We start from the raw sequence: 15582 nt of genomic DNA on the forward strand, positions 1-15582 counted from the left end.
TCCCTAAGCTAAAAAGTACGATTAATTTGAACACTGATTGTGGGATTTTGGCAGAACACATCCTAATGGAAATGGCTGAAGTAAAGGGAGGTGATTTGGGGTGAATGTCAGAGCCTCCCTGCAGTCTAGGGAAAGAGAGATTGGCACTGCTCAGGAACGCACACTAAAAGCCACAACCCTGGAGGGTGTTGCATGCATCCATCCTGCCCCTTTCCCCACAAAGGAGCAAATCCTCCCCCTGACCCCAGTGGTTTAACTTCTGATGAGGTGAACAACGACCTGAGATCAGAAGCCCCCTCCTGATGGGAGGAGATGAGGATTCACTTTTCGTCCCCTGAAGCAGAATTTTTTTGTGACATCATGATTTGATAGAGGGTTTCTCGGAAGTGCTGGTCCCGGCTCAGCCTCTTGGCTGCCTCCTTCAGCTCCTCAATGTTATCGGCTTCTGTCTGGGAGAAGATGAACGACTGGGACTGTTTCACTGAAACAACAGCAGCAGTAAAACAGGTGAGCACTCCCATGCCGGAGACCGCCCCAACGCTGCCCGAGACCCAGATTCAACGGAGAGCCAATGCAGAGCAGCCGAGCAGTGACATCTTTACAACCCTGGGCCCTGGCGGGGGAGGAGATAGTAACCTATGATGCCATTTGAGAGCACATGGAATAAGTCCATCTTGCTCTCTCTCCTCAGAGAGGGGCAAGAATGAAGGCAAGGCAGTGCCTGTTCCCCCCCAAAGGGCCCCCAAAAGGGGGCTTCCTATGGATCAACCACTCAAAGCAACTCAGCTGCAGGAGTGTGCTTCCCCAGCATGCACACAGAGAGCTGATGGCACTGAAGGGGTTCACCCATGTTTCCAGGTATGTGAAAAGCCAGGGAATACAGGTGGAGAATTGGTGCCTGAAGTTTCTCTGCCTGCAGCCCCGTGAGTGGGTGATGCCACAAGGGGGCAAGAAACACAAAGCACTTGTGGAACAAATTCCTCACCTCCTCCACCAAACCTCTCCCCTCATCCCCACTCCCCAGAGCATAAGGGGAGAAGAGCCGCCAACACCTACAGTCATTCCATGAAGCGCTGGACCTCCTGCGGTGAAGCCGGCAGCTCTTTATCCGGCGGGTGGCAGCCTTGTGGAGGTACACGGAGTTCTTCATGATCACGGGCATCTTGGCTTCCAGCTCGGCATTCCGGATGCACTCCTCAAAGAACTCTGGGGAGCAGAGATTCCAGGAAGCCATGTGGGGGAGGCACTTCAAACATTAACATTGACCCCAGAGCGAGCCTGTCCCAATTGGGCATACTAGATACCAGATACACTGTCCTGCTCAGAACAGTCCTGCACTGCCCACGGAGATGGACCAGGTACTCATACCTTGCATTTCTATAGCACGATTCAGAGGAGGATCTGATCCTGGAGCACTTTCACAGACACTCATTCACAAAGCCCCACAACATCACCAGGGGACAGTGCTTAAAGTGGTTTGAAAGTAAGCAGGGCATCGATCATAACCTAGGAGCAGCAGCTTTGGTAAGACACTGCTTAGAGTGTGTCCGGCAGTGACCCCGTGCAATTAAAGCAAACTTCAGGGTTTCAGCTGGCCACTGGCAGGGGTAAGAAGCAGATTTTTTTCCTCCCCAGGGTATTCTGGGAGGTTGTGACAGAATGCATCCCTGTATGCCAGTGGGTGCAGACCTTTTTCCAGGTCTGCACCCACTGGCAATCCCCCCTCCTTTCACTCTAAGTACTGTCAGGGGGTAGCAACTTCAAGACACTATTGATCTGGGCTGGATTCAGACTGGTGAAATGAAGGCACAAGAGCCCATTACCAGTCCCACAGAAGCCATCCACTCCCCCTCAGTTATTCCTACAGCTGCAGCAAGAATATCTCAGTCTAGGTCACTAGCTAGGAGCCAGCTAGCTCTTTCCTTGGTATTTAGCAGGAGAAAGTCTCTCTTCATGGGTCTCCAGAAATGCAACTCTTTGAAGCACTACTGGTTGCACTTTGGTTCAGAGAGCCTGAAATCAGCAAAGTAATCAAGCCAGATGGAAGCTGTGGCCACTGGTAAGCACAGCCATATTTCACGGCTCAGTGGAAGCAGAGAGCGGGACTGTGCCCGTGGCCACTGCACTCCTTGTTTCTCAAATGCTTCACCTTCCCCAAGGTGGAAAAGGGGAAGTTCCATATATCTCCAAAGAAAGAGAATTTGCACGTGTTTTATTCTCTCTCCAGGTGACCTTTGGAAATGGAGGGACTAACAACACGGGCACATGCTGGGCAAACATTGCTGAGCAGCTCTGCTGATGCGTTTCTTTCCTGACCTGCAGCATCTCCTGCTATTCCAGCCTCAGTCCCCCTCCTCCACACAGCTCTGCCAATGCACCCGCGTTCTGACCTGCTACATACCCTTCTATTCCAGCCCTAGGCCCAGCTCCCTTCATGATATGCCAGCGCACCTCCTCTGCCCTAGCCAGCTACATCTTGGGCCATTCCAGCCTGGCTCTCCTCCCCCATCCGCACAAACACGCCTTAAGTCTCCTCTGCAACTCCCCTGCTAGTCACAGGCCCCCAGACATCTTTGCTAACACATCTTGATCCTGACCTGAAAGAGCAGGGGTGAGATGGGGTTTGCAGGCCAGGCTTGAGGTGTGTGGTATTTAGGGTTACCATACGTCCGGATTTTCCCGGACATGTCCGGCTTTTTGGTCCTCAAATCCCCATCCCGGGGGAATTGCCAAAAAGCCGAACATGTCCGGGAAAATACTCCCAGCTTTGTTTTGCCGGCATCCCTGCCCCAGTCCCCTGCTTACCTTAGAGCGGCTCCGGCAGGCTGCGAGCTGCAGGCGGATTCCCCCACGGCGGCGGCTGCTGCTGCTCCCCCCCAAACACCTCAGCTCTGTGTAGCTGAAGAGCCGAGCTGCCCGAGCGCTACCGGCTTCACAGTTTGCCAGGCAGCCCCCAGACCTCCAGACCCTGCGCCCCCGGCCGGGCGCTTCCCCAGTGCAGCCGGAGCCCGGGAGGGGAAGCGCCTGGCCGGGGGCGCAGGGTCTGGAGGTCTGGGGGCTGCCCGGCAAACTGTGAAGCCGGTAGTGCTCGGGCAGCTGTTTCGCTTGGCTGGGAGGGAGGAGGGGGAATGCGGGGCGCTCAGGGGAGGGGGCGGAGTTGGGGTGGGGAAGGGGCGGGGCCAGGGTCCTGTGGAGTGTCCTCTTTTTTTAATGTTTAAATGTGGTAACCCTAGTGGTATTGGCCCCTAACCTTTATAAGCACTTAATTCACCCACACTCTTTTATTCTTTTAAGAGTAGACACAGTAAAACCTAGGGCAGAAAATTAAAGCTGAGAGGGTTCTAGTCCCTGTGCAAAAAGTTACCTGCCTTTTCTGTGCAAGAGCTAAGGTTTCTGTTCAGATAACTCAACACAAAGTAAAATTCTGTGCCGACAATGTAGATTTTGGACCTGATTTTCCATTCTCTAAGGCCTGGTCTACACTACAAAGTTAAGTTGATGCAAGGCAGCTTATGCTGACCTAGTTGTTCACGCGTCTACACTCAAATTGGCCTCCCACCGCTGTAAGCACTGACACGGTAACACCACCTACTTGAGCTATGTAGAGCCACGGTCAATGTACTTAGGTTGACGGAGTGCAAGTGGAAACACTGTGTTACTTATGTTGACCTTAACTGTCCTCCAGTAGCTGTCCCACAATGCCCCACACTGACCGCTCTGGTCACCTTTGTGAACTCCACTGCCCCAGGATCATGGAAGCAGAAGCCTCTTCCCCCCAAACACACACTTTTAAAGCCCTGTGAATTTTTGAAATTCCTTTTCCAGCTTGGTGAGCAGTTCCCCTAGCAGTTCTCCATTGTTGTGTGCGACTGCTCAGCTGACCATCTCTCCTACACACTCCAGACATGCTCCTGCCTGGAGTAGACAGGAGATATTGGCTCTCCTGAGCCTGTGGGGAGATGCTATGCAGGCACAGCTCCCAACCAGCCATAGAAGCGTGGCCATCTGTGAGCAGATTGCTCAGGGGATGCAGGAGAACCGGTACTACAGGGACCAGCAGCAGTGCTGTGCGACAGCCAAGGAGCTGCAGTAGGCATATCGGGAGGCCAACAAATAATCGGGTGCCAAGCAACAGATCTGCTGCTTTTACAAAGAACGATATGCCATCCTCAGCAGAGACCCTCCCCCACCACAGCACCGTGGATACGTCTGAGGAGCCCAAGTCACAGGTTCCTGCCATGAAAATCGAGGAAGGAGGAGGAGGACGACTATGGGGGACAGGTGACTGGGGGGATCCAGCTGCACAGTGAACCAGGACTTGATTTTGACTCCACCGCAGTCTGCTGGAGCAATGTAGTGGAGAACCAGGCCCTTTGCTTTGCCACTACTTTGGATTCACATAAAATGGACTGAATGCTAATCACTTGTATTTCTATGGTGCATCTCACCCTCAGGATCCCAAAGGTCTTTACACACTCTATACACAGGCCCGCGTCACCCATCCTGCACTGAAATGAAGCCTGGCAGTTCTTTAACAGCTCCCAGCAACATTATTCAACATTTTAGGACAGGAAGTGAAGAATACTGCATCTAATTGGAGCTGCAAGGGAATTGAAGAAGGGATAATTACCCAAAGCTGAATCATCCAGGGCCCTAGAGTCAACCCCCTTATCTCTTGTTGAAAGCATCTTTGGAACTTCAGTGACACACGGTCAGGAACTTGGCTTTCGTCTCATCTCAAAGACTGCACCTCCATCAGCACAACACCCTGTAATGCTAGGCTGAGGCACCGATTCAATACTGAGTCACAGTACAAGGTTAACCTACTGAATCACCCAGCACCGAGCTGAATGCTCCTTAGGCTGCTGCCATCCAAATACAGAAGGCTCAGAGTAAGGACTATATGGCGGTGGAATCACAGGACTGAGATGCAGAGCTCCATTCAGTTCTGTTCCCTGCTCTGCCACAGCTTTCCTATATGACCTAGGACAAGTCACTTAACCTCTCTATGCCTCAGTTTTTTCATCTGTAAGACAAGGGAGAATAACACTGACCTTCGCAGGAGTGAGAGACTTAACTCACTAATGTTTGCAAAGTGCTTTTGGAATCTGCAGAGGGAAGCTGCAAAGTGTTTTGAGAACTCACTAAACACCACTTTGCTTGGCTTGTGGAGATGGACCCTTCTGTGGAATGTATTCACCAGCAGAGAGGGGAATGGAGAATAGATGACTTACTTTTCAAATTGCTGACGTCTGTTTTCATTTTCTCCTCCTTCTCTTTGTTGCGATCCAGAGAATTTAAGCCTTGCTCCAAGCTATGTAGGGCTTCCTCAGCCTCCCTCAGTCTCTTCTCTAGATCCATACGCACCTTCATCTCAGCCTGAGGACGACGGAAGGAAATTGGTCACTCTGGAAAACCATTCAACACAACAGTGATACTGCTGCTGACTAGGGAGTTGCAAGGAATCCAAAGCTGAGGGTGGCATTGAATATGAAGGGATAAATACAGGGTGAGCCAGTGTAGATAGAAACCATGCAAGCTGTTCATCAGTTCCTCAAACTGAACCCCTCCTTGAGGCTCAGCAGTGTTTGGGTAACTCTATTACTCCAACTTTCTGATTTCACAGCTGCCCCCACCATTCTAGGTTCTGTTTGGAATCAGAGGTGTTGAAATACCATAAGAAAGGCTGTTTGTGCAGGTATTGCTAGATGAAAAAGAACAGGAAATATATGGAATCTCATGGAAGGGGGGAAAAAACTGTCCTTGTGACATTTCTAGCTAAATGTTACTGACTCAAGATGAGGGTAAAAAACATTGAGGCTTTTGGGTGTTTATCCAAACTGAACTGCCAGCTCTTCTGCACTCACCCATCATGATAAGATAGGTGGAAATCCATTTTCCTTTGCCCTTTGGCTAAAACCAGATACTCTATCAGGGGACAGTATCCCCCGTTTTCAAGAGAAAGAGTCTGGTGGTCTAATAGACCAGTGATTCTCAAACTGTGATGTTTGGTCCATTTATTGCAATGAGATTGACATGGGACAGCCAAGATCACTCATATGATTCCCTTGGTGCAGACTGCAGCCCAATCATGTCAGCAGTCAGGAACATATAAGCCCCACTCTCCAGAGACTCTGCTGATCCTGTTCAGCTCTGGTGTTGATCTATAAATACCTACAAGATTTGGGTCTTGGCTAGTTGAGAGACTGTCTCTCTATGCAGCGCTATAACAGCTGAGATCATCAGGAGAGTCCAGGAGTCCCTGGATATGAGCATCTGGTTGCAGAGGCAGGACAATCTCTCAGAGGATAGCCCTGCTTAGTGGAATTCACCTGCTTGTCCCATCAGAGCTAAACCTGTTGACCTACAGGGTATGGTATAAGTCTCTAATCTATCCACTCATGCTTTTTGCCTCTGGAGTGGAAGGGCTGACCATGGGGAACCATTCTTCAGAGATTGAGTTCATTTAGGTTGACATTGTCAATAAGTATCTCTCTGACCAAGTGCAGGCCCCGAACCTCTCCCCACGCTCATCTTAGGCCTCAAAAGAAAAGCTACAACACTCTGAGATCCCTGAAGAAGTCTGCAGTGGAGAGGGGAGAAGGAGGAGATAATCTGTTGGGCCCAAAGCAGGGGCAGATCCAGTGAGCAATGTATGCAGTACCTTGAGGTCTCTCTCTGTCTGCTGTTTCTCTGCAGTCAGTTCTGAGAGCGAGTTCTGCAGCACCTGTGACTGAGATGAGTAAAACTCCCGCTCCTCCTCCAAGGCTCGGGACCGCTCCTCATTCTCCTTCATCCTGCCACACAGCACGACAAAGGAGCATTAGAGAAGACCTCTCCCGGGTCATTGCAACTCCCAGAAAGGAAGGGAAAGAAGACCTTGGTTGAAAGCTGCTCTGATGGGTCAGACAGAGCAGGGCTGGTTTTGCAAACCCAGTTGGCCTCAGTTTTAGGTGTACATAGTCACTGGGGCAATTCCCTTAGCACTTTATCTCCATTTTTGAAACAGGTAAATGTAGTGACCCAGATTGACAGCTCTGGAGGGTGCAGTTCTCTATGAACAGAACAGGTCCACCAGTAGCACACGCTTCTGGCCTATCGTTGGGCTAATGTGCCTCAATCCTGATCTGAAAGGAGCAGCTCTAGAGTCAAAGAGGAGTTCATTCTCCATGGCCCATTCAACCCTTGGCCTCTCTGCTCGGACTGTCAAGTGTCTGTAATATGAACACTTGACCACAGGGAATTAGAAAGGCCAACCAGCTCATTTTACACTGGCAACCAAGCAGCACAGTCACCGATGGCCACCTACCAGGATGAATTTGAACCTGCCTGGCAATCTGAATTGCCTGACTAGCACTTTCCCCCTCCTCAGCTGGCATCCATGAGGGGAAACGACGAAAGGTCTAAAAACTCTGCGGAAGGCTGTTGGCCACCAGGAAATAGCCAATGTTAATGAAAATAGAGAAAATGCTTTAAAATGATCACAGGTCTAAGTCTGGAATTGTATTCCAGTGTCTCCTATTACCACGACTTTCCCTCTGCAGGAGTAATGGTAGCTCCTTTCCCAACACCACATTCCCTCTGCCAGGAGTAACACTACGTCCTTCCTCTTCTGGGACTCTGTAAGCTACTTTCCCCACCTCACCTTCTCTCTGCCAAGACTTTCTCCTCCAGCAGCTGGTACATCTTCTCCTCAATCTGGCGCAGGTTGCTGTGCAGACCGCCGGTGGGGTTTGGCTGCTTGCTAGCATTGGCCAGGGGCTGAAGTTGGCTCTCATTCTCCTCCAGCATCTCCAGGGTTCTCTGCTTTTCCCGGGAGAGCTCCTTGGGACAGGGAAGGAACAGAGCATGTCATTACTAGCCAGGCCACCACCATTCTGACATTGATGTTCCTGTGGCGAGGCACCTTCACAGATGACTCCTCTCCAATGGCTCCCTATTGCCCCTCCTTCCTTCTGCTGCCCTCCTTTCCCCACCCACTTAAACCTTGGATTCCCCTTCTCCCCTGCAACCCTGGGAGCAATCCCCTCCTTAATGGTCTCTCTTTATGCAGGCAGACGGGCCATCACCTGGGGCTTCTCTAAAGGAATCTGCCAATGCTGGCTCATGATTATTCAGCGAGTGTGCTCCAAGAAAGGGGAACTTTGCTTCCTCCACTCAACACTGATACTGTACAACCTCACTGCCCTTCCTCCTCTTCCCTTCAGCCCTCTCTGCACCCTTGATTCCCAAGTGTGCCCGAGGACTCTCCCCTTGCATGCTGATGAACCCTGTGGTGCTATCAGCTACGGGGGGAGGGCACATGACACTGTTTACCTCTGTACTGCTCAACCTATTGACTGTAGTCAGGACAGAACCATCCCTTCCTTAATACGGTCATTCCTGAACTTTGTCTTACCAGTACCTGTAACAATGGCAGAGCAGACCAGGTCAGGCAATGTGAGTGACCTGAACCATGAACTCCTGGTTTTTGCCCAGTGCTCAAAGTGAAACCCAAACCACCCAGCAAAAAAACTCAAGAGGAAGAGCAAATGAGAGAGGATCTGTATTATGGGAAAGTCCTATAGAATCAAAAAGGGATTAAACCAACAGGGTTCCATGGCCATTTCTCTAAGAACTCGCAAAATGTAATACAGAATGAGATCCTTTCCATAGAACTTTTGGACCATCCTGCAGAGTTCAATGGAAAATTATAGGCCATATTCTGGGTTCTACTGCCTAGCTGAGAATTCCCAGTGTGTGGGGAGGGATCTCTCAGAGGGCATAAAGCTAGAGGAGCCACCCTGACATAGGGGTTATAATAGGGGAGGGAAGAGGTGTGATGGAGCTCCACTATGTGCCACATTCTCAGCTGGTATATGATTCCTGAGGGACCACACGCAGCTTTGTAAATTAGAGCTGCCACCTGGTTGCTCTAATTTAGACCAGGGCTAGGGCCAGGGAAGCTGCAGATTGAGAATCAGGGAGCTATAGCTGGGTTCCTGACAGCTCCAGCCCTGACCTGAAGAGATCTCAACAAAGGAGATGATCTTGACCTATGTCCCTGCTAAAGAGTTCTATAGGATGGATCAATTGACCTGTAGAAGGATCTGATTCTCTGTCAAACACTATAGGCTTTTAGAGTAATTGCTACAGGACACTATTAGTTTAATCCCTGTTTAGTTCCATAGCACTTTCCCCAAAAGGCTGTCACCAGGAGGAGAAAAATCTGTCACTGACCTCCAGTGTATTCTGTAAGGACTCTGTCAGGCTTCGCAGTTCCTTCTTCTCCTCCTCCACTCCTTTGAGGGACTGGGCTGTCAGTTCCAGCTCCCTAAAAGGTACAATGGTTGTGCACTTTGTGGGGGAATAATAGTCCCAAACACTGCACTCACACTACCATAGGCTGTAGAGTTGGCCGTTACCATAGGACGCTCTGGTACTGATTTGGAAGGGGTGCTATCAGGAAGCAGAAATGCCAGGCACAAGCTAACTTAAGGTGGAGCGGGGGGACACAACCATAGCTCCCCTCCTTTACTAAAAACAGAGGAAGCATTCCTCCTCCTCTCCCGGGCTTGGGTAGGCAATGCTCCCCCAGCTCCCATCCCTCCTTGTCTTTCAATCGACTTTAACCACTGCATATGGGCATACGTGCATTATAAATTCTAGGCACTTAGGGTCCAAATCCATCCACAGTGTCACTCCACTGACTTCAGTGCAGTTGTGGCACGGTGACTTCCAGTGCCAATAATGTACATATGTTCCCATGTGCCATGACCGGCCATGGGCTCTTATACCTGAGAGGCATAGGAAATGCCCTAGTCTGGAATATGCGCCCATGTGTGCTTTTCACCATAGTAGAGTTTATGGGAGTGATCACCCTTCCATCCTATTTACTACACTGCTCTAAAAAGGCCGTTGAGGTCTTGAATGCAAAGTGAAACTGAGATCGCTTCTCTCCATCTGTGGAAGTGCCAGCTGTCTCGTTGCCCACCTGGTTTCCTACCTGTCTGGGATTCATTACCGTTTAATCTGCTGTTGCTCCAGCCGCAGCTCCTGTACCACCTCTTCAAACTGCTGCTTCTCTGCCTCTAGCACCTGGTTAAGACGCTCCAGCTCCTGAGAGGTAACATGGGGAGATAAGTGCACTCGGCTGCAGCACTCAGAGGGTTAAATGGTTACCCCTGCAGTAACTCAATTCATTTTATGTTATAGTCACACTACCCTTTTCTAACTGGGCCGTCCCCACCATCCCACATGGGCACTAGTGTTGCCTCCGAATCCAAAACAGTAAAGACATGAAATGCATAATTATTAATCACAGAACCATAGGAACGTATGGCTGGAAGGGACCTCAAGAGGTTATCTACTCCATCCCCCACACTGAGGCTGGACCCTGTAAACCTAGATGATCCCTGATAGGTGTTTGCCTAACCTGTTGCTAAAAACCTCCAGTGACAGGGATTCCACAACATCCCTTGGTAACCTACTCCAGAGCTTAACTCTCCTTGTAATTAGGTAGCGTTCCCTAATATCTAACCTAAATCTCCCTTACTCCACATTAAGCCAATTACTTCTTGTCCTACCTTTAGTGGACATGAAGAACAACTGATCACCATCCTCTCTAAATAACAGCCCTGAACATATTTTAAGATTGTTATCAGGTCCCTCCTCAGTCGTCTCTTCTCAAGACTAAACATGTCCAGTGTTCTTAACTTTTTCTCCTAGGTCAGATTTTCTAAACCTTTTATCATTGTTGTTGCTCTCCTCTGGGCTCTTTCCAATTTGCTCACATCTTTCTTAAAGTGTTGAGCCCCAAACTGTACAATACCCCACCCGAAGCCTCACCAGTGCTGAGTAGATTGGGATGATTACCCCCCGTGTTTTACATATGACACTCCTGTTAATACACCTCAGAGTGATATTAGCCTTTTTCAGAACTGCAACACATGGTTGGTTCATATTCTATTTGTGATCCACTATAACTCCTAGATCCTTTTCAGCAGTTCTACCACCTAGCCAGTTATTCCCCATTTTGTAGTTGTGCATTTGATTTTTTTCCCCTAAGTGTAGTACTTTGCATTTATTTTTATTGAATTACATCTTGTTGAATCCAGACCAATTCTCCGATTTGTCAAGGTTGTTTTGAATTCTAATCCTATCCTCTAAAGTGCTTGCAACTCCTCCTGGCCTGGTATCATCTGCAAATTTTACAAGAATACTCTCCACTTCATTACCCAAGTCATTAATGAAAATATTGACTAGTACTGTACTTAGGACTGACTCCTGCAGGACCTCACTTGACATATCCTCCCAGTTTGACAGCAAATCATTGATAACTATTTTCTAAATACAGTTTTTCAACCAGTTGTGCACCCTCTTTATAGTAATTTTATCTAAACCACATTTCCCTAGTTTGCTTCTGAGTATTGGCACTGAGTAGTGTTTGAAATGTGTGCTAGCTGCTACCCATAACCAGCTAATGTTTTTAATCATCACTGCCTTTGTCTACACTTGGTGCTAAGTGTTTAAAAAGGCTGATAAGTAACACCAACCATCTTCCCAGTCTCAACAAGCTTATGTTCCCCAGTCAGAATGGCTATTTTTTTACACCAGTGTTGTGGACACTGCACAGGAGAAGGATCCGGCTCACACAGAATAGCAAAGGACTTTTGTCTCAGGAGTCTTGGTTTAAAACGTACTAGAGTTAGCCGCTAGGTGAAGCTCTTACAGTGGCTCCGTTAGTGTCATAGAACCATTGATTGAAACTGACAAGCTAAATTAATAATAAAGACTGTACATCCATATGGCAGATCCAACAGTTCAAACAAAGTGCACTCCCAAACCATTCCTGTGAAGCCCTGCAGGCCTGGAAAATGTCAGACCAATTACACTCCCTGTAGATTATATTTTCCTTCCTCCTTTAGGAATAAAGGACCTCAAAACTGCTCTTGCTCCTGTCTGCTCTCTGTGAATGTTAAAGCACCCATGGTAGGCTTTGTAAGAGTAGGAATCCAGCCCAGTGCTCTTGGCCAAAATCACTCCCTCTCCACTGCTGTATAGCAGGTCTACTAGCCAGCTGCTCCAAAGGAGCTACAGGGGACAGTAGATTAGCCCTAAAAGAGGGAGAAGTGGACCAGCCGCTTCTGTAGACCCAGAAGGGAGCAGAAACTTTCTGAAACCTCTACCCCTCAGGAAAATATCATAAAGTAGGAGGGGTCTTTGAAGGGTCTTTGTGGTGAAGCCATGGGAGAGAGCAGGTGCTGAATCGATTCTAATAATTTGGGTAAGTTTCATATTAGCATTTGAATGATTGGGTATTTATTTGAACTGAACCCAAAGCCCCAAACCTCTTGAATTTCACCCATAATTAACTGTCTGTCTCTTCTCAAGACTAGAATGGGCCAGGGTACTACTGCAGGTCAAGACTTAAGTACACCAGCAGTGTTAATGAGGGGCAAGGACTCGAAAGAAAGTCCTGACCTGCAGAAACCCCCCTGTTCCAGGTTGTAATTCAAATAGCATCCTTATTGCCTGTCACAACAACTTTCAACCTTTCCTACATGTGACTAGAAGCTAACATCAACGAAGGCGAGAGGGTGCAGTGAGAAGAGATGAAACCAAAAGGTGTGCAGGATCCATCTACAGGGCATGGCTGTCACCCCTTTACTCATCCAAGGGGCATCCAGGAGCGTGGCTGCCTTTGGGCTTTGCATGACACTAACTCCTCCAATCAACAGATCGCCCTACACTCTGCCAGGAATAGGCAGAGGTATGATTTGATTGGCTTTGAATGCGCACCCACCTCTTTTTGCTCCCTCTGCAGACACAGCTCCTCTGTCTCTTCCATCAGCTTATCTGCAAACACACACAAACACAGGCCAAATGCAGGAAGAAAAGCAATTGATAATGCAATGGGATGTTTATGATCCTGGGGCACTGATCACACAGAGCTAGAAAATGCAGACTTCCCTCCTGCATTGCATACATCGATCTGGGAGTTTCCTAAGGCCAGGATGACTTTAATGGGATTTTCTGTTATCCTTCTCCTGCCAAATTTTTAACAAACAAACAACACTAATACTTTGCACTCCCTCTGATGTCTTCCTTCTAAGACTCTTAAAGCGTATCAGTGAGGGAACCCTCATGTGAGGCAGGAAAATATCATTCTCTCCATAACACAGTTGGGGAAACTGAAGCACAGATGGGTTCAGTGACTTGCCCAAAGTTTTACACAGTGGCAGAGCCAAGAACAAAATCCAGGTGTCCTGACTCCCTGTCCCTTACCCGAACTAGCAGGCCACATTCTGTCCTTAAGCTAGGACTAGACTCTGGGTCATGATCTCAGTCATCTGCTACTAGCCACCCTTGTCTAGCCCTCATTTCCTTTCATGCTCGCTATTGTGCTTACTCCACCTGTTTATTCAACAAAACTTGCTCTTTCCAAGGTTGCCGTTGTCTCTGTCATGCTTATCATCAGCTGCTCACTACTACCAGGGATGCCACCAGCCATCCAGTGAGATGACAATAGCAGCTATGTCCCATTTCCATCTCTGTGGCATGACATTGTGAAGAAACTGGTCGCACTGTTATGATGCCCCAGCTAAAATTGGGTTCCTTCAGTTGTCTTGAAAAGCTCGAAGTTGCAGAGGGATTCCTATGAGTAATGAAGTTTCTCAGCCCTGCCCCTTCCTAAAGTCTCCAGCTGGACATTGGCCATGCTGAAAAGAGCTCCTATTGGTTTATTAACAAGGTCAGTACCCAGAGTTCCTGCACACTCTGAGATTAACTCTCAGAGAGCATTAGTGGGACTCAGCAGAATGGGTTCAATTCCTAGTTCTGCCACTGGCCTAATGGGTGACCTTGGGCAAGTCACGTCATTGCTCTGTGCCTCAGTTTCCCCATCTGTCAAATAGGGATGGTGATACTGACCTCCTGTGGAAAGCACTTTGAGATCTAAAGATTAAAAGCACTAGCTAAGAGCTAGGTATTATTATTATTATTGGGCACAATGGGGTCCAGGTCTACAACTAGGACTCCTAGATGCTACGGTAATACAAATGAATATCATCATTACTCTATTCTTTCTGAGAACCTCTACTCCTCTCCTTCCTCCCTCCTGTTCCCTCTCTCCCATCCAAAAACCAGGACCCTTCCACTATCTCCCTGTGAGCGCTGGAAGATGCTGCCAAAACCACGGCTCCCCACCCATGCTGTAGGCTGAAGAACCTATGCTGCCTGCCTCATGTGCCACACTGCTGGCAATGTGCCATTTCTTCCCTTTCTTCGAACTCCTGCCCCTGTCTTGGGAGGACCAGGTCCTGCAGGGACTGACCTTCTGATGCAATCCACCAATCCCTGTGGTTCCCAGCCTGAGGGCAGGACTGGGCACCAGTGGGGACGGTTGGAGATGGATGGTCACTCCGGAAGGGGGTGGGGGGAGTACAGACGCTCCCAATAGAAGGGAGGCAGAGCAGTATGTGTGCCTCCCAGAGTTTTGACCTGATCTCCTAGTGGCCAGAAACTCTCCTGTCCTCAAAGCCTTAACCATTGGAGAGACACTGAGCGCTGACCAGGATGCTAATAATAAGACAGAAACCTCAGCAGTTATATTGGAACAAAGCGATCCAAAGCAAAAGCTGTCAAATAAAAGTGGCCAGGCATGACAGTACTGAATAGTCACCCTGAACACCCTGCTATGGATCAAAGATCCCTGTATATATATAGCTGCTAATTAGCAGGGAAGATGTCCTTCCCCTCCTCCCCCACATATGACTGCAACCTGGGAAAGGACTAACAGTTCTTATGCTGTCCTGGGGGTTATGGAGGGGATGTTTGGCCACTAATAGTGAAAACCCACTAACCTATGACATTCAGGGGCGAGGGACAGGTCTTCCCACTAAGATCCTGTTATGTTCTTAGAGGGAGAATCTCTCTCATATTATCTACCACATTCCACCAGGGTTGCACTTCCACAAAGCTGCATAGCGTTCTGCAGCCTCCCTACAGAAATTGGCAATGGTATTATACCACCTAAAGTGGGGTGGGGAGGGAATTGGGAGACTATGATGCAGGTGTCTGGAAACATCCTGGAGAAAGAGGGTTTGGTTGAAAGAATCCTCCCATAGATCAGTCCCGGATCAGTCCATGGAGGGTTGGAGAGCAAGGCCAGGGATTAGAGCAGGGGAATGGGAATCCGGTGGTCTGGGCTCTATTCCCAGCTCTAACAGACTGTGTGTCTATGGGCAAAGTCATCAGAGTTGTTTGAAAAATGGGGGGCGGGAAATTTGTTAACTAAAAGTAATTAATAACTCCCGGTCAACACTGCTTCTGGTGCACAGGGGCCAAAGAGAATTTTTTGCACCAATTTGTTTCATCAACATTTTAACTGAAAATGTTATCGAACTGTGATGTAAATGAAAATGGTCAGTAACAATTTCCATAACGTTTTAAAATAAAAATTACAATAAAGGTGTTGATAAAAATATCACCCCAAAATTTATGAACAAGATTTGAAATACACACCAGCTTTTCATGAAAAAATTCTTAAAGCCCACAAGCCAATTTTAGACAGTTTTCTTCCAAAACCTTTTGACCAGCTCT

At 48.5% G+C, this 15582-nt stretch overlaps 1 protein-coding gene across 1 annotated transcript in view; it reads right to left on the reverse strand.

The window, feature by feature from the left end:
- Window positions 1-320: 320 nt before the first annotated feature.
- PLEKHD1 (pleckstrin homology and coiled-coil domain containing D1) overlaps window positions 321-15582 on the reverse strand; it is a 44062-nt gene continuing 28800 nt past the window's right edge. The window contains exons 6-13 of the mRNA XM_065404298.1: window positions 12785-12837; window positions 10004-10098; window positions 9220-9313; window positions 7646-7824; window positions 6665-6797; window positions 5235-5379; window positions 1057-1206; window positions 321-481 (exon numbers count right to left, since the gene is read on the reverse strand). Coding sequence (XP_065260370.1) covers window positions 321-481; window positions 1057-1206; window positions 5235-5379; window positions 6665-6797; window positions 7646-7824; window positions 9220-9313; window positions 10004-10098; window positions 12785-12837 — 1010 coding nt within the window. The remainder of the gene's footprint in view (window positions 482-1056; window positions 1207-5234; window positions 5380-6664; window positions 6798-7645; window positions 7825-9219; window positions 9314-10003; window positions 10099-12784; window positions 12838-15582) is intronic.

The sequence above is a fragment of the Emys orbicularis genome, chromosome 4 (assembly GCF_028017835.1).
Source record: "Emys orbicularis isolate rEmyOrb1 chromosome 4, rEmyOrb1.hap1, whole genome shotgun sequence".
Lineage (NCBI taxonomy): Eukaryota > Metazoa > Chordata > Testudines > Emydidae > Emys > Emys orbicularis.